This window comes from Spea bombifrons, chromosome 4, assembly GCF_027358695.1.
Source record: "Spea bombifrons isolate aSpeBom1 chromosome 4, aSpeBom1.2.pri, whole genome shotgun sequence".
NCBI lineage: Eukaryota > Metazoa > Chordata > Amphibia > Anura > Pelobatidae > Spea > Spea bombifrons.
The window spans coordinates 66,143,203-66,162,978 of record NC_071090.1 but is presented as its reverse complement, the minus strand read 5'-3'; the positions used below and the strand labels follow the sequence as shown (position 1 = coordinate 66,162,978).

At 39.2% G+C, this 19,776-nt stretch overlaps 1 protein-coding gene across 17 annotated transcripts in view; it reads left to right on the top strand.

The window, feature by feature from the left end:
- The window catches only part of CELF2 (CUGBP Elav-like family member 2), a 231,510-nt gene that overhangs the window by 66,214 nt on the left and 145,520 nt on the right, over positions 1-19,776 (top strand). Inside the window, exon 1 of one of the 17 annotated variants that reach the window (XM_053465236.1) lies at positions 7,486-8,227. The exons of the other annotated variants lie outside the window; for them this stretch is intronic. Within the exon in view, the coding sequence (XP_053321211.1) occupies positions 8,220-8,227 (8 nt within the window). The 5' untranslated portion in view covers positions 7,486-8,219. Of the gene's footprint in view, positions 1-7,485; positions 8,228-19,776 lie in introns of those variants that run through there. 17 annotated transcript variants of the gene reach the window in all.

Genomic DNA, 19,776 nt, shown 5'->3' with positions numbered 1-19,776 from the left:
TGCCTGTACCATCTTTTGACCCAAACGGCTTGCCTGTACCATCTTTTGACCCAAACAGCCTGCTTGTGTCATCTTTGACCCAAACAGCCTGCCTGTGCCATATTTGCCCCTCACTTACACATCCATGCTATCACACACAAACTCATTCATTCACTCATATTTATTCACAAATATTAATTTGCTCATTTACACTTACTCATTCATACAAAATACCAACATTACCTATATTGTGCATTTCAACTAGGCTCTTGTGCTAAAGTCACTTATATAATTTATGCTGTTACGTCTCCTGGGAGGAATGTTACCAATCCTGGTTTTATATGTCGATATAGTGGTTAACAACCATGTTCTGGAAAAGGCTCTGCTACAATCTATGAATTTAAAACCCATGAACTTTGTTTATGGTCCAATATGTAAATATTGGCTTTCATGTCATATAATAGTGAAGCTAAAAGAGGTTATATAAATACTGAATGGGACTTGTTTTTATAATATTTTTTTTCAGCCAAAACATTTAAATATTTGTGGTCTTAAGAATTTGGATAATTTGGAAAACGCATTAAGTACATCCCCCCACCTAAAAGAGAAAAACTAATTATTAACTCTCTAAACACTCAGTGAATTAACTTTGTACACAACATGGGTTAATGTTATAATCTGATGCAATGAGCTACAGGCTACAGAAAGATAACAGTAACACAGACAAAAAAAGTTTAACAAAGGATATCCGTTGTGCAAGGCAATTTCAAACCACATTTCACTCAACCGGATCTGCTCATTTCATCATTTCTCACTGCTGTGCTATTTATGATATTCTTGTAGCTCTGCTCTTTACAGAGAGCAATGTCATTTTTTTAATTAGTAGACACTGTGACTGTGGTTGGAAATCCAACTAATTGGGCCGAAACTGACAAATCGTATTCGAAAAGCTTGAAAGTGTTTCAATATCTAAAAAAGAAACTTGTAGAGAAGGAAGCTGCTCGTTATAGGACAGAACCTGTTTTTCACTCCAACGCCGGAGGCTCATGGAGAGGTACGTTATATTTTATTGTATTATTTTTTTTCTTGAAGGCACGGTTTTTGTCTGCAGAAAAGAAAGAGCATGTCGGTTTGAGAGTATTATCAACAATAGGAACATTAGGAAACTTATCTAGCCATTAAAAATATATTCACCGTTATTTATAAAACATTTCCTGTAAAGTCAATCCTTTTCGCTTTAGGGGAAGTCACCTAATGTTACATACTGTGCACATCAAGATCTATATTGCACCAGAAACATAAAAACATAAAATGGCAAATGCGAACAATTCAAAGTCAGCCTTTTTTCCTGCTGTAAGAAACCTAAAACATTATTTAGTCCTTGCTCTTGTCTTATGTTCAAGGTACTAATACATCTATCCCATGCATGTTTAAATTCCCTCACTGTGTTAGCCACTAACACTTCTGCTGGAAGGCTATTCCACTTATCTATCACAATCTCGATGAAGTAAAACTTAAAGTTACACCTAAGCCTCTGACTCTCTTGATTGAGAATATGGTCTTTTGTCTTGACACGTACACATAAATGCGCTGAGATGCATTGATAAAGAGTCTCAGAGCTGAAACATTATTATTATTATTATTTATCGGATTATATAGCGCCATTATATTGTATAGCACTGTACAATGGTATTTTTTCCTGTGAGTGAGTTACATTACTTTCGCTGAACAGTACCCGGGCATGTGGATGATCTTGTATTAATAGAGACTTTAAGACATCTACATTATATACATAAACATATAGTGACAGGCATACAAATAACATATTGCTACTCTAATAACCTTCACAGCCTTGATCTATACATATGGTTAGCTTGATCTATATGTGATGTACTTAAAAAAACCTACATGTTTAACTGTATCTTTGACATCCTCTTTTGGCCAGCTGACAGTGATAGGATTTGTTTCTCACTGTGTGCCAATACATACTTCAAAATTTAATATAAAAAATAAAACTGTGACATTAAATCCCTTAAACTATTTGAGTGTGGCTTGGCTTTTTAGCAATTTGCCTTTCAAAGCCCTGGCACTCTTGTGTCAGCATTCTTCTACAACGTGACTGGAAAGTAAAATATTGCTAAAAGGATGTTCCACAATGTTATTCCGAGGAATATCTAAGCAATGTTAGTGTACTGGTATTATAAAATAAGTGAGTTAATAAATAAAAGTTGTCTCTTTGTGAAAGCAGAAGTAGGCTGGATCAAACTGCCAAAAAAAGTTTGTAATCTTTTAAAAGAAAAAAAAGCAGAAGTAAAGAAGTACAAACCACATTTCTCTTCCTCTTCAGCAGTTCTTATAAGTTTTTTCTATCTCCCACTTGCCTGAGGGGTTTAAGGCTCCTGCTTATCTCAGCCCAGTTACAGGCCACTGCACGCCAGCACCAATCTAACAACTTTGACAGGCACTGTCACAGGAAAAAAAGCAGGCATAACCAGCTTAAATCAGGAAAAATGATTTATTTAACAGATAGATTTGTAATTTCCAGGTAGGAGTTTTGACTTTTGCAATGGGTTATCTCATTACTCCTTTAACACTTACTCAACCACAACGGTGGAAACACTTGACCTACCACCTCATTGATGTTTCAAGTGAAGAATGACAACATACATGTTTACAGAACTAAATACCACTTTGGTGTTGCTGGCCGACCTTCTAATGTTAGAAATAACCCTGTTTATGTTGATTTAATAAGGGTTGTAAGGAGGGGCATAACTAGAAACCGCAGGGACCTGGTGCGACATGCTACCAAGCAACATTTCCCACAGTGCCAGATTTGCCCCAAACATTTTGTTTGTGCCATCATTGCCCCCAAACAACGTGTTTGTGTCTTCTTAGTCCCTTGTCCCCCTTCCAACATGCATACATACATACATACAACAATAGACACAATTACACATCTATGCCCACACACATACACAATTATATATGCATGCTCACACAATTACACATCCATGCTTATACACACTTAAACACTGACATCCATGCTCACACACTTACACAAAGACATCCATGCTCACATACATACATGTATACAAACACCCCCCCTGGCCCGCCTGCCCCTGTGCAAGCAGTCTTGATTTCACTAAGTTCCTGTCTCCCCGTGCCAATTCAAAATAGTTTAGAAGGGCACTTCTAAACAATTTTTAACCGGTTCGAGCAGACAGGAACAAGGGGTCGCATTGGGTCGCCTCGGGCCTCCTAGAGGCACAGGCCCCGTCGACAGTTGCGACCGCTGTGGTCCCTATAGTTGTGGGAACTCCTATTGAAATGGGTCTGTTTAGTACTTGCTTGTAGCCCTTTCAATAATTGTATATATATATATATATATATATATATATATATATATATATATATATATATATACCGTATTTGCTCGATTATAAGACGACCCTGATTATAAGACGACCCCCCAAAATCTGAATATTAACTTAGGAAAAAAAGAAAAAGCCTGAATATAAGACGACCCTAAAGGAAAAAAGTTTTACCAGTAAATGTTAATTCATGTAAACTATTTTTTTTAATAAAAGCTATGATTGAGAAAAAGATATTTTTTTTTGTTTTTATTTCTTGTATTTTCCAACCTGTCCCCCAGTTACGCACATCTGCCCCCAGGCTTGCCACACCAATATGGCACTGTGGCCCATGATATGCCTTTTAACCCTCTATATGCCACTGTGCCCCATGGTATGCCTTTTGACCCCCTATGTGCCACTCTGCCTCCAGAAATGCCTTATACCCCTATATCCCATTCTGGCATTTAGGGGGTTAAAATGCATATTATGGGGCAGAGTGGCATATAGGGAGGTATAAGGCATTCCAGGAGGCAGAGTGGCATTAAGGGAGTTAAAAGGCATCATATAGAGCACTCTGCCTCCAGAAATGCCTTATACCCCTATATGCCACTCTGGCATTTAGGGGGTTAAAAGGCATATTATGGGGCAGAGTGGCATATAGGGAGGTATAAGGCATTTCAGGAGGCAGAGTGCACTATTAAATGCCCCCTTAACGCCACTCTGCCTCCTGAAATGCCTTATACCTCCCTATATGCCACTCTGCCCCATAATATGCCTTTTAACCCCCTAAGTGCCAGAGTGGCATATAGGGGTGTAAGGCATTCCAGAAATGCCCTACACACGCACACGCACACGCACACGCACTTACTTACCGGTGCTTCCAATTTCCTGCTGTATTGCCGGGGCAGCGGGTTGACGTCTCATTCCGCGGCAGCCGGAAGGAGGTGGAGTTGGCAGCGGGGGTTTGTATGCGTCCGTCGCAAATACCTTCCCCGGCTGTCAGAGATCAGGAACTCTGGAACTCTGATCTCTGACAGTCGGGGAAGGTATTTGCGACGGACGCATACGGCGACGGTGTCACTGTACATATTAATCTTCTCCCGTCTATGTAGTTATGCTTAGTAAGCCCCCTAGGGCAATCCTCTCACAGTATTTATTATTGTCTGTAATGTGTTTCTTAATGTAAAGTATGTGCTTAATGTTAGACTGAGCAGTGTGTATTTTTAGATCCAAGTGCTGATATATACATAAGGTAAAGCAGCAAAAGGAGTTAAAAGACTCAAGGGTTTACTTACTTTATGGCATTTCCTACTGAGATCAACACCAATTCCCATGGAAAGCAGTGGACCTTTAATGGATATGTGTTTTACGCCAAACTATTATCATTTAAACAGTTTTTTTTCCTATTGATGGAGAGATGGTAGACTTCTCACAAATTATTTTTTTATTTTTAATAATAACATTGTAGTGGTATGTGCACCCCTGAAATATGCATTTTAATCGATGTATGTACAGGAGTTGTGCAAATGGACCAAAAATACGGTAGTCCATTTGTTTTCTGACAACAAATTTGTTGTTCCGTTTCTAAGCTGAATCCATTTTCAATCATCCTCATTCACTTTTTTATACTCTCACATTCTCGCTCATGCTCTCTCTCACTCATTCACTTTCTCTAATCCTCTCTCTCCATGTCTCCCTATCTTCTCCGCTGACCATTTCCATGTCTCTGTCTCGTTTCCCGCAGCTCCGCTTCTTCTGTTTGCTCTTCTTGTTCTTCAAGTGCTGCAAGTCCTTTTTACAAATGCCAGTAAATTTTGAAACCAATCACAAAGATGACAGAACAATGTTGGGAAACAAACACGGAAGGTCCTTCTAGATTTAGTAATACACCAGTTTCTATTATTTAACTACCAAATTGTAGAATTTGCCTTCCAGGCCTGTAGTTCAGCCCATTCAATTAACCACAGACACTTTTTTACTTAATTTGCAGAGGATTTATTTACAGACGTTTAATTCAATTATTTAAGAAAAATCTAGTTGGGTTTTAAGGAACAGCGACTGAACCTTTAATGCACTTCACTTTCCCCCCTTTCTTTATAACAGTCTGTGAACCACTGTATTTATCTCTTACCTGAAGCCAATTCCACTACTTCAATAGGACACAGATTGAAGACTGGGAATCTGAGGCAGCAGCTGTCTGCATCTTTTCACAGAGTAAATTAAATCCAGTTGTCTTTAAAATCACATGAAGCAATAAAAGAGCTGTACAGTACCATCCACAGATTATAAAAACTGTTGTTGTAAAGAATGACAAGCTGATTAAGAGTCATTTTCTTCATGGGAGGAGGGATACAGCAGGAGAAGCAAGCAAAAAAACGAGAATATTAGACTCCTGTTTATGTGAACGTGCTTCAATAATAATATTCTGACAAACAGATGAACCTTCTCTGCAGGCTGTTGGGCTCAGTCACTGAACCAAGCTATTCACCAATGGCAGCAAAAACATAGTTATTGTGCTACATATATTTCTGTTCCTCTTTTTTGTCTAGGATGGCCTGTGCTTACTGAGATATATCTTGCATGTACCCAATAGTAAATTGGACAAAATGAATTAGTTATTGTTTTATATAAAACTGTTTATTGTAAGGGTTGTAACAATATCTACAAATACTTTGCCACCTGTGTGCCTCCACACGCAAAATGTAGTGGCCAGGTGAAATTTTATAGGAATTTTTGTCTGTATTAATTTTGGTATAAGGTGATCGTATGTTAACAATTCAGTTCCCATGTTTGCTGTAGGGCACAGGGGCAGACTGGAATGAAAATGGGGCTTGGTGCTTTTAAGGCCAATTGCCCACAAAATACGTTCTTGTGCTTGCATGTATTTAGTAGATAGCTGCTCACTGAAAGGCTGGATTTTCTTCATGACTGGCAGTAAACCTAAATAAGCGGCACCATTTGGCTCCAGCCCACTGGCATATGTCCGGCTTGCCTGATGCACATTCCAAACATGCTAGTCTGTATTCAGTAACTCAAGAAGCGAAATGTAAAGGCCTTCTATCATTTACTTGTTTTCAAAAACTGCATGCAGCAACGCAGTAATAATTTACTTCTTATAATTTATTACACCAGTTATATTTTTATTTTTTGTGTGGTGTTACTAAAGTTAAAGGCTTCATCTGAAAAACTATATTGGACCAAGAAATGCACTTTATTGTTACAGTCACATTTTAACAACATTTTTATACTCCCAGCTTCTCCACTGTTTCCACTGTGGTAGGTACAAATACTCTACATGACTATGCCGATCGCATTGCAAATGAATGAAGCAGGTCCAGTTAGTGGCCTGAATGGAGTGCAAGTCGTAATCAGGGCCGGCATAAGGTGTTTAGGCACCCTGTGCAGGCCACCCCTGTGGAGCCTCCAGAGTCCCTTTGTCCTCTCCTTCACTGTACCATACCTCTTTTTTTTTTTTTTTTTTTTGCTAATGTAGTTAAGGTATAGATAAAAAAAACTCAACACGTGGAAATATAGCATTGCGGGTATAGATCAACTGAATAAGTCATACCTTGCCCTGGCACCCAAACTGCACACATAGGACCTACCTAACACCCAGACTGAACGCAAAGGACTCCGCATTTGGTCCCCCAAAAAACCTCTCTGCGCCATCTTTGGCGCAAATAGCCTCTCTGTGCCATCTTTTCCCCAAACAGGCTCTTTGTGCCTTCTTTTTCCCAATCAGCCTGCTTGTGCCATCTTTGCCCCAATCAGCCTGCCTGTGCTATTTTTGCCTCAAACAGCCTGCATGTGCCATTTTTTCCCCACAAACAGCCTGTCTTTGCCATCTTCACCTCAAATAGCTTGCCTGTACCATCTTTTGACCCAAACGGCTTGCCTGTACCATCTTTTGACCCAAACAGCCTGCTTGTGTCATCTTTGACCCAAACAGCCTGCCTGTGCCATATTTGCCCCTCACTTACACATCCATGCTATCACACACAAACTCATTCATTCACTCATATTTATTCACAAATATTAATTTGCTCATTTACACTTACTCATTCATACAAAATACCAACATTACCTATATTGTGCATTTCAACTAGGCTCTTGTGCTAAAGTCACTTATATAATTTATGCTGTTACGTCTCCTGGGAGGAATGTTACCAATCCTGGTTTTATATGTCGATATAGTGGTTAACAACCATGTTCTGGAAAAGGCTCTGCTACAATCTATGAATTTAAAACCCATGAACTTTGTTTATGGTCCAATATGTAAATATTGGCTTTCATGTCATATAATAGTGAAGCTAAAAGAGGTTATATAAATACTGAATGGGACTTGTTTTTATAATATTTTTTTTCAGCCAAAACATTTAAATATTTGTGGTCTTAAGAATTTGGATAATTTGGAAAACGCATTAAGTACATCCCCCCACCTAAAAGAGAAAAACTAATTATTAACTCTCTAAACACTCAGTGAATTAACTTTGTACACAACATGGGTTAATGTTATAATCTGATGCAATGAGCTACAGGCTACAGAAAGATAACAGTAACACAGACAAAAAAAGTTTAACAAAGGATATCCGTTGTGCAAGGCAATTTCAAACCACATTTCACTCAACCGGATCTGCTCATTTCATCATTTCTCACTGCTGTGCTATTTATGATATTCTTGTAGCTCTGCTCTTTACAGAGAGCAATGTCATTTTTTTAATTAGTAGACACTGTGACTGTGGTTGGAAATCCAACTAATTGGGCCGAAACTGACAAATCGTATTCGAAAAGCTTGAAAGTGTTTCAATATCTAAAAAAGAAACTTGTAGAGAAGGAAGCTGCTCGTTATAGGACAGAACCTGTTTTTCACTCCAACGCCGGAGGCTCATGGAGAGGTACGTTATATTTTATTGTATTATTTTTTTTCTTGAAGGCACGGTTTTTGTCTGCAGAAAAGAAAGAGCATGTCGGTTTGAGAGTATTATCAACAATAGGAACATTAGGAAACTTATCTAGCCATTAAAAATATATTCACCGTTATTTATAAAACATTTCCTGTAAAGTCAATCCTTTTCGCTTTAGGGGAAGTCACCTAATGTTACATACTGTGCACATCAAGATCTATATTGCACCAGAAACATAAAAACATAAAATGGCAAATGCGAACAATTCAAAGTCAGCCTTTTTTCCTGCTGTAAGAAACCTAAAACATTATTTAGTCCTTGCTCTTGTCTTATGTTCAAGGTACTAATACATCTATCCCATGCATGTTTAAATTCCCTCACTGTGTTAGCCACTAACACTTCTGCTGGAAGGCTATTCCACTTATCTATCACAATCTCGATGAAGTAAAACTTAAAGTTACACCTAAGCCTCTGACTCTCTTGATTGAGAATATGGTCTTTTGTCTTGACACGTACACATAAATGCGCTGAGATGCATTGATAAAGAGTCTCAGAGCTGAAACATTATTATTATTATTATTTATCGGATTATATAGCGCCATTATATTGTATAGCACTGTACAATGGTATTTTTTCCTGTGAGTGAGTTACATTACTTTCGCTGAACAGTACCCGGGCATGTGGATGATCTTGTATTAATAGAGACTTTAAGACATCTACATTATATACATAAACATATAGTGACAGGCATACAAATAACATATTGCTACTCTAATAACCTTCACAGCCTTGATCTATACATATGGTTAGCTTGATCTATATGTGATGTACTTAAAAAAACCTACATGTTTAACTGTATCTTTGACATCCTCTTTTGGCCAGCTGACAGTGATAGGATTTGTTTCTCACTGTGTGCCAATACATACTTCAAAATTTAATATAAAAAATAAAACTGTGACATTAAATCCCTTAAACTATTTGAGTGTGGCTTGGCTTTTTAGCAATTTGCCTTTCAAAGCCCTGGCACTCTTGTGTCAGCATTCTTCTACAACGTGACTGGAAAGTAAAATATTGCTAAAAGGATGTTCCACAATGTTATTCCGAGGAATATCTAAGCAATGTTAGTGTACTGGTATTATAAAATAAGTGAGTTAATAAATAAAAGTTGTCTCTTTGTGAAAGCAGAAGTAGGCTGGATCAAACTGCCAAAAAAAGTTTGTAATCTTTTAAAAGAAAAAAAAGCAGAAGTAAAGAAGTACAAACCACATTTCTCTTCCTCTTCAGCAGTTCTTATAAGTTTTTTCTATCTCCCACTTGCCTGAGGGGTTTAAGGCTCCTGCTTATCTCAGCCCAGTTACAGGCCACTGCACGCCAGCACCAATCTAACAACTTTGACAGGCACTGTCACAGGAAAAAAAGCAGGCATAACCAGCTTAAATCAGGAAAAATGATTTATTTAACAGATAGATTTGTAATTTCCAGGTAGGAGTTTTGACTTTTGCAATGGGTTATCTCATTACTCCTTTAACACTTACTCAACCACAACGGTGGAAACACTTGACCTACCACCTCATTGATGTTTCAAGTGAAGAATGACAACATACATGTTTACAGAACTAAATACCACTTTGGTGTTGCTGGCCGACCTTCTAATGTTAGAAATAACCCTGTTTATGTTGATTTAATAAGGGTTGTAAGGAGGGGCATAACTAGAAACCGCAGGGACCTGGTGCGACATGCTACCAAGCAACATTTCCCACAGTGCCAGATTTGCCCCAAACATTTTGTTTGTGCCATCATTGCCCCCAAACAACGTGTTTGTGTCTTCTTAGTCCCTTGTCCCCCTTCCAACATGCATACATACATACATACAACAATAGACACAATTACACATCTATGCCCACACACATACACAATTATATATGCATGCTCACACAATTACACATCCATGCTTATACACACTTAAACACTGACATCCATGCTCACACACTTACACAAAGACATCCATGCTCACATACATACATGTATACAAACACCCCCCCTGGCCCGCCTGCCCCTGTGCAAGCAGTCTTGATTTCACTAAGTTCCTGTCTCCCCGTGCCAATTCAAAATAGTTTAGAAGGGCACTTCTAAACAATTTTTAACCGGTTCGAGCAGACAGGAACAAGGGGTCGCATTGGGTCGCCTCGGGCCTCCTAGAGGCACAGGCCCCGTCGACAGTTGCGACCGCTGTGGTCCCTATAGTTGTGGGAACTCCTATTGAAATGGGTCTGTTTAGTACTTGCTTGTAGCCCTTTCAATAATTGTATATATATATATATATATATATATATATATATATATATATATATATACCGTATTTGCTCGATTATAAGACGACCCTGATTATAAGACGACCCCCCAAAATCTGAATATTAACTTAGGAAAAAAAGAAAAAGCCTGAATATAAGACGACCCTAAAGGAAAAAAGTTTTACCAGTAAATGTTAATTCATGTAAACTATTTTTTTTAATAAAAGCTATGATTGAGAAAAAGATATTTTTTTTTGTTTTTATTTCTTGTATTTTCCAACCTGTCCCCCAGTTACGCACATCTGCCCCCAGGCTTGCCACACCAATATGGCACTGTGGCCCATGATATGCCTTTTAACCCTCTATATGCCACTGTGCCCCATGGTATGCCTTTTGACCCCCTATGTGCCACTCTGCCTCCAGAAATGCCTTATACCCCTATATCCCATTCTGGCATTTAGGGGGTTAAAATGCATATTATGGGGCAGAGTGGCATATAGGGAGGTATAAGGCATTCCAGGAGGCAGAGTGGCATTAAGGGAGTTAAAAGGCATCATATAGAGCACTCTGCCTCCAGAAATGCCTTATACCCCTATATGCCACTCTGGCATTTAGGGGGTTAAAAGGCATATTATGGGGCAGAGTGGCATATAGGGAGGTATAAGGCATTTCAGGAGGCAGAGTGCACTATTAAATGCCCCCTTAACGCCACTCTGCCTCCTGAAATGCCTTATACCTCCCTATATGCCACTCTGCCCCATAATATGCCTTTTAACCCCCTAAGTGCCAGAGTGGCATATAGGGGTGTAAGGCATTCCAGAAATGCCCTACACACGCACACGCACACGCACACGCACTTACTTACCGGTGCTTCCAATTTCCTGCTGTATTGCCGGGGCAGCGGGTTGACGTCTCATTCCGCGGCAGCCGGAAGGAGGTGGAGTTGGCAGCGGGGGTTTGTATGCGTCCGTCGCAAATACCTTCCCCGGCTGTCAGAGATCAGGAACTCTGGAACTCTGATCTCTGACAGTCGGGGAAGGTATTTGCGACGGACGCATACAAACCCCCACTGCCAACTTCACCTCCGGAAGCACCGGTAAGTGGGGGGGGGCGACGACAGGAGGATCCAGGTCCCCTGCAGCGGTGCGGGGGATCTGGATCTTAGTCTCCTAATCAGACCTCTATTTGAGGTCTGATTAGAAGACGACCCCGATTATAAGACGAGGGGTATTTTTCAGAGCATTTGCTCTGAAAAAAACCTCGTCTTATAATCGAGCAAATACGGTATATATATATATATATATACCGTATTGGCTCGGATATAGGCCGCCCCCGTATATAGGCCGCACCCTAAAAGTTTGGTGCTTTTTTAAAGAAAAAGTTTTTTTTCTTTAAAAAAAGCACCAAAAAAAACATGCTGCCACTCTGCCCCCCCCCCCGAGATACGCTGCCACTGTCCTCCCTCCCCGAGATATGCTGCCACTGTCCTCCCTCCCCGAGATACGCTGCCGCTGTCCTCCCTCCCCGCGATACGCTGCCGCTGTCCTCCCTCCCCGAGATCCGCTGCCGCTGTCCTCCCTCCCCGAGATCCGCTGCCGCTGTCCTCCCTCCCCGAGATCCGCTGCCGCTGTCCTCCCTCCCCGAGATCCGCTGCCGCTGTCCTCCTCTGCCCCCCCCTCCTCGACTTACCGGAGCAGACTCCCGGGTGTCTTGCGGGGCCGGCGAGGGACATCTACGCAATACGCGTATGCAACTTCCGGTACCGGTACCGGAAGTTGCATGCGCGTATTGCGTAAATGTCTCCCGCCGGCCCCGCAAGACACCCGGGAGTCTGCTCCGGTAAGTCGGGGGTGGGCAGAGGTAAAACGCTTAGATAACCTCCCGTGCCGGCACCCCCCCCCGTGGGAAGTGCTGGCAGGGGAGGCTGTCTGAGCGTATCGGGGAGTAGGATGCAGGTCCCCTGCACCGCTGCGGGGGATCTGTATCTTAACCCCGCTGCCTGCCCGGCGCCCGGGACTGCATGTCCCGGGCGTCGGGCGCTAGAGCCCGAATATAGGCCGCACCCCCACTTTAAAAACTTAAAGTGGGGGAAAAAAGTGCGGCCTATATTCGAGCCAATACGGTATATATATATACTGCCTTTTTATACAGCACTTTCAGTTGTGATTCTTACGGGCTATAGTAGTTCCCATGAATTTCAGTTCAGATGAAAATGTCATTTGTTTGCTGTCTGGCCCATGCATCATTTTTAGACATATCAGCTGAAACTCCACAGTCTCCTCAAGTTTACTCAGTCTACTTAAGAACATGTCTTGTGAAGCCCATCTAAAGATATCAACAAAACCGATTTCACCTCAGCTCCCTAAATGATACTTCATTAAATTGTAATGTTTAGTTTGGCTAGAATTTCTTCCTCATGATATTTTGTTGGCATCAATCGATGCTTTATTTCAACAACATATGTAATCGGCATACACATTTTCCCCTTTTTTTTTACCCAGTATTTTAAATCAAGCTTATCAGATGATAAGATAATACCCAGTCAAGCAATAGAAAAACCTTAAAGCCAATTACATCTGGTTGTTATTCTCATAAAACCAGACTGTTTTATGTGAAGGCCCTTAGTATATATCACGAGCGCTGTCTATAACATACCTGTTTACCACACACCTTACATGTAATGGAGTTTTAGTTTTATGACAGGTGGGTAGATATGTTTTGGCTATCCCAGGATAAAATAAGACTACACAATGTGTGACATGGCGATGCAATCAAGAAGAACTGGCCCCATCCAGTATTGTTTAATATTTACAATCACATACAAAATCAGTGATATTTTATGCTGCTGTCCTTTTAAAACAGGGACCTAAACACACGCCATGCAATGCACAGGAGCCTTTTCTTTACCAGAACGGGAAATGAAAGGGCCTTTAAATAACCGGGGAAAATATATCCAAGTCGTAACAAATCAACGGGATATCAGGGGAGCTATGTGCACGGAGCAGAATTTGCTAATGTTCATCTCCCTCTCTCTATTTAGAGCCACAAAGAGGAAATAGAATCTATTCTGCTTTACATACCAGTGCAGCCTAAGTTTTCCCTTGCCTTGAATAATTTTGCTGAGTAAAATCCTTTAGGGATCCAATCTAGTTTACTATTAAACTTTTACTACTTCCCATACAGATATAATGATACTCACTATCGTTGACAATTTGGATAATTGTTAAAGAAAAAAAAATCTCATCATTGCTGAGGCCTCCTTGAAAAGAATAGTTTCCAGTGGGAGAAATCTAGCTCTTCTGACTTCAATTTAACGTGCTCTTAATAAACAAAGGAAGAAATCCGTTGTCAAAATCTTCCATAAAGGAATTACTGATAAAAGGATCTTTTGTGTGACTGATTAAATTCACTGGCAGAAAGGACTAATAACTAAAACAATGCCTTTCACTGTTAATCACATTCTTTCTTCTTTGTGTTAGGGGAGATAAGACTTTCATACTTCACAAACTTTGTGGGCTAGCAAATGGTGGAGGGCCACCTACCCAGTCTGCTCTGTTAATATACTCCCTGTGTACAGGTCAACAATGTAATAATTATCCAGTCCAGATTCTTAATGTTGATAGAAATGGAGCATAAATATAATTTATGCAATTTTTTTTTGGTCAAATAAGTTACCAAACAAAATAAACTAACACAATTTCTTAAAAGAGAGTATGAAGAATTCTGTAGACTATATATATATATATATATATATATATATATATATATATAATTTACTTTTGAGACTTATGAAATTAGTATTTTTGGGAAAACCATGTGTTTTATGACAAACACTAAACACCTAATTAGACATTTACAGATATTCAATGAATAATGAATACACTGATTTTTCATTGTCATACCACCCTTTTAACTTTCATCATAAACAAAAAACATGACTTCTTTAAATTATTGTTTTTTCTTCTCCTCGATTATAAAATATACCTTCTGAAAGCTGTTTGGAGAAATGTCCTTGTACTTTCTAAAGAACATTAACCACCAAGTTTTAAAACTTTTAAATTAAGAGGCTAATTGTGTTTTCAATGTGAAATGGAAAGTGATACTAACAGAAACTACTCTTATACTTCATCTGAATCTATAGAAAGCAAACGTTACCTCAAACCTAAATTTACATCCATTAAATATACTTATTTCTCAAATATAAAAAGGATACTTTTGTTGTAAATTTTCAATATAACAACATATTTCATGACATTCAGTATTTGCCTTAGTTTGGTAACACGCCATAGTTTGGTGAGATATTCTGGGTTTATGATTCCTAAAAGTGTTCCAGCTACTTGTGCATGCACACCTTCTCAGTTTCAGGCTTGAGGGCACATTCCTCACAACCTTTAGTATGGGTTGTCTGTTTGAAACCCAGATAGATCTTGTGGCACCCATTACTCACGTGTTAAGAGCATTGACCAGTTGTGTTCACAGATGTCAAGATTGCAAACACAGTGTCTGTGTGCATTGCCCTCTGTTTGATAAGAAGGTGAGTGAAACGTGAAGAATTGTGTAGCGGACAGAAAAGGCATGTAACAACACAACTGCAGTGTCAGGTATACACAGACAATGCAGTCCATCCCCTGGTCTCAACTGAATAGGGTTATGGAAGAGGCAGGTCCCAAATAGTTTAATTTGATCATTTCTCCATTGTACAAATATATATAAATAAAGTAATGGGTTTAACGCCTTGCATTAATGTCATTAGCACTACTTTGCAGATAAATTTTCCATGTTAGCAAATTACATTTTGGAATATGAAATTAGCATGTATACAACTTTTGAACACTGTTTAGCCCGACATTGTATTGCCAATGCACACAATCCTGTATTTTACAGTTTGTAAATGCAGTAAAGAGCCATTGTTCCTTAAAATGCTATTACAGTAGCCTAAAGCAGATTACAATAAGTACCCATCACATGGATACCTATACTAGGCTTATATCATGTAATATGGCTACTCATACATCAGCATGCAAACTGGCCAAAACCAATGAGCAAATCATGGCAGTCATGATCTATTGCATGAACTCAGCATGAGATGCTATCGGTTGTTAATTTTGATTATTTAAAGATTTTCAGGACCCAATATGTAGCGAATAAGATACAGATTCCCACAGGAGTAAAAGTGTTCATAACGCTCACAAGTGACTAGAACCAGTGATAAGCAACCAGCAGATCTATACCGCTGAATCTGGTATTCTGATGGTCTAGTCACTAGAATGGAGACATGTGATTCGCACCTGCATTTTACACATCTAACTACTTTATTGGCTAGTCCTGAGTTACAGTGATGGATAATGCCAATGAATAACATAGTTTCCCACATCCCTCAGTCAGTGCACTTGCACATCTGTGCCGGGGGTCAATGGAAACAAGTTGTGTCACAGACTTACTCAAGTGGATCCCAATCTATTTGGGTGCATTTTTAAATTTGTGTTTATAACATATATATATAAATTGTATAATATTATATATATATATATATATATATATATATATATATATATATATATATATTATTACTGTGCAAAGGTTTTTAGGCAGGTGTGAAAAAACGCTGTAAAGTAGGAATGCTTTCAAAAATAGACAGGTTAATATTTTTATCATTTAACAAAATGGAAAGTAAGTAAACAGAAGAAAATCTGAATCAAATGAATATTTTTTTGTAACTACCCTTTGCCTTTAAAACAGCATCAACTCTCCTAGTTACACTTGCACATAGTTTTTTAAGGAACTCGGCAGGTATCTTGGAGAACTAACACAGCTCCTTTGTGGATTTAGGCAGCCTCAGTGGCTTCCCTCTCTTCATGTAATCCCAGACAGACTCAATGATGATGAGATCAGGGCTCCGTGGGGGCCGTACCATCACTTGCAGTACTCCTTGAAAATCAACATGTTTATATTTGAAAGCATTCTTGGGTTACATATTTTTTTTCTCTCCTGTCCTAAACTTTTCGCAGTACTGTATATATATATATATATATATATATATATATATATAATGTGTGTGTTTATAAGCAATATATGTTTGTCAGTGACAAGTTAGCTATACCCATTGCTAAAATTAACAGGTAAAAAAATCCAACAAACCCTTCCTATCATTATACTGTAGGTATTGCTGTATTTCTGTGAAGGAGAGTTGCAAAACAAGTCCTATAGACCATTTATTTGACCTTTTAACATATTCAAAGTAAATACCATTTTCAAAATTAAACAATATTTTCCTTTCCCATTTATATGTGAACACTGTAAGATCCAACCACAAATGTAAAAAACCTCAATCATGTCTATTGATTGTACCCACTAGTAATTTACCACAGTTTTACATATGCTCCAGTTAAATGCCTTTTATTGTGTAGGTTCTGAGGCACACATTATTATTTTTTTAGACACAAACGCAGTAAACTAGGGCTTTTGTAAATTCATTCATGTGAGATTTACAAGATGGTAGTTATTTGAAAATAAAAAAAAATAGATTCTTTGAAACTCAATGGTGAAAAAAATGTTGTTTGATGTAAAAGGAATGCGCACGGTGACAGTAAGATCAATGGCAGTATTTTCAGTCAGCAGAGCATGAGAACCTCAGATAAGCGCAGTTAGTCAGAGAAATACTGACGGACGTTGCCCTTTAACGGTTGGCATTTGGTCTCTAATATTGATCTTAACTGTCATTGCCAACAAAGTGAATTGAAGCTACATCTGTATTTAGATAAAGATTCATTTGATATGCAATAAGTGGATCAATGGCTATGTGGCAGCACAAAGGGTTAAATCTCTTGTCTTTTACATTTCCTTTATTGCGTTTGGTGCATTGCTGAAAGCCATTATAATCCTGCACTGTCAATCAGAAACTAATCCATCATATTCTTCAACATTTTGCCTCTAGCTAGAACTGCGTGTTTAGCAGCTGTCCATAAACAGGAGAGTACCAGTCGGCAATTTAACTCTTAGCATGGTATCCGTTTGTCATAACTTATCAGTTATGGAGAACACTATCCAACAACTATCTGCATATTTGTTAGCAATATGTATTTTGATGGTAGAGAAGAAACATGCAGACAGTCAATTCTGCCCATTTTGTTACCCTTTTGCATCTCTTATATTGCTTGGATATGTAGTCTTGGGTAGGTGCTTGTCTTAACCAGGTAACTCAAGGATATCTGCATTGTTGCTGAAACCTAGTGACACATTCTGGCCTAGGCCATTACACTAAAGAGGCTGTGCCAACTCAGCACAGCCCTATTGTCTGCATTAGAAGTGGCTGCATCCCTTTAAGACACAGAGCACGGGATATAAAGTCATGGCACAGCGCACCTTTTTCAAGGAGGGTAAACACATGGCTGTTCAAACCTTGTAATTGTGTTTGGCACATAATTGCATTATGACATATTTGAACTTCATAACCAAGGGACAAAAAAGAGTAGATATTGATAGGAGAAATTATATTTAATTGCTTTATGGGATAAATGGCTTTTTTTTTTGCAAATGTAACACACCAGAGGAGGAACATGAGATAATCGGACTCACTCACCCTATGCTTAACAGCGGGGCCAAACCAGCCACTGGCCTTGAACCCAAATAGGCTCACCTATTGCAGATCTCAGTGGTCCTGCTAGACATTCTGAGTTTGCATAAATGTATTTATTCCTTTGATTCCCTCTCTTGTAGGGCATAAGGAAAACAACAAATGCTTTGTTGTAGAGAAGGGTAGCTCAGTAGCCGAATTTCTAAGACTATATGTGAAATTGATTAGAACTTATTGGTAAAACAGTAATTTTGCCTTCTATTTATATACTTGAAGAGGAAATATCTTGTACATGTACGGGCTCAAAATGCATTGTTTTCAATGGGTTTAGGGACCGCCCATTGTCCTTAAGGGGTTAATATGCATTGTATTGCATTGTTTTATATTGAATTTATTTTGAAACATTGTTTGTTTTGTGTTTAAGTATAACATTTGTTTATCAAATACAGTCCTATTATCTTGTGATTACTTGACGCTGTCTGCACTAATTCCTCATTCTCTATAAATCTTTTAAGACTTTTAAAATGTAATCTTTTAAAACTTTATACTGCCACAGTTGGTTTTATCTTTTCACCATTTACAAGGGACTGCAAACTCTGCTAAAAAAATATATGATCTTTGTTTGTGTTTTCCAAATATTAACAGAATGAATAGAAATAAATAAATAAATAAATAGCTTTCTGCTTTCCCCATGTATGTCCAGGACCATCTTAAATGATAATGGGGTACATGGCAAGCTGTCATGTTACCCTAAACATCATGCCTGCAATTTTTAACCATAGACTCATTAGCAGGGAGGTCTACTATTCCCCAAGCCTACACCGACTGTGGTGCAGTGCTGCCACTGGACACCCAATGACTACCTAGCTCTATATAAAGGCTATAAACCTTGGCACAGATTAGCAGCCTGCAATATAATTTATCTCGACATTAAGGAATATTAAAATAATGTCAAGAACAAATGTCTCTACTTATTTTAGGCAAATGTGCAAATATGTACAGTGTGCATATCTATCTATCTATTTATAAGTGTATATAGTTTTATGGAACATTTTTGGGCAGGTGTGAAAAAATGCTGTAAAGAGTGCTTTCAAACATAGACGGTAGATGGTAATAGTTTATTTTAACATTTAACAAAATGCAAAGTGAACACAAGAAAAATGTAACTCAAATCAATATTTGGCGTGACCACCCTTTGCTTTGAAAACAGCATCAATTCTTCTGGGTGCACTTGCACAGAGTCAGGGCTTTTGTAGACAGAAACAGGCAATGTTGAGGACCATAGATGCAGTGGTTAGCCAAGGAAACCTTACTTCCCTTCACTATCAGAAAATGTACAGCACTATGATCAGCTCAGGATTGGCAGAACGGAGTAGGGTCCAGGTACTCCCATCTAGAGCCCTGCGCGGGACTACTTTTTTAATCCCGCTCCCGCCCGCTCCTGCGGATTTTAATCCCGCTCCCGCCCGCTCCCGCAATGTGGGTGCTCCGCTCCCGCCCGCTCCCGCCACATTTGTGGCCAATCCCGCCCCCGCTCCCGCCACATTTGTGGCCAATCATGCCCGCCTCCTTACCTGACTTCCCACGCAGTCCCGCGCGGCTGCCCTCGAGTTGTTCCCTCACGGCGTCTCTTCTCTTGCTCCGCCCAGGAACAAGGCGGAGTCACAGGAAGTGAC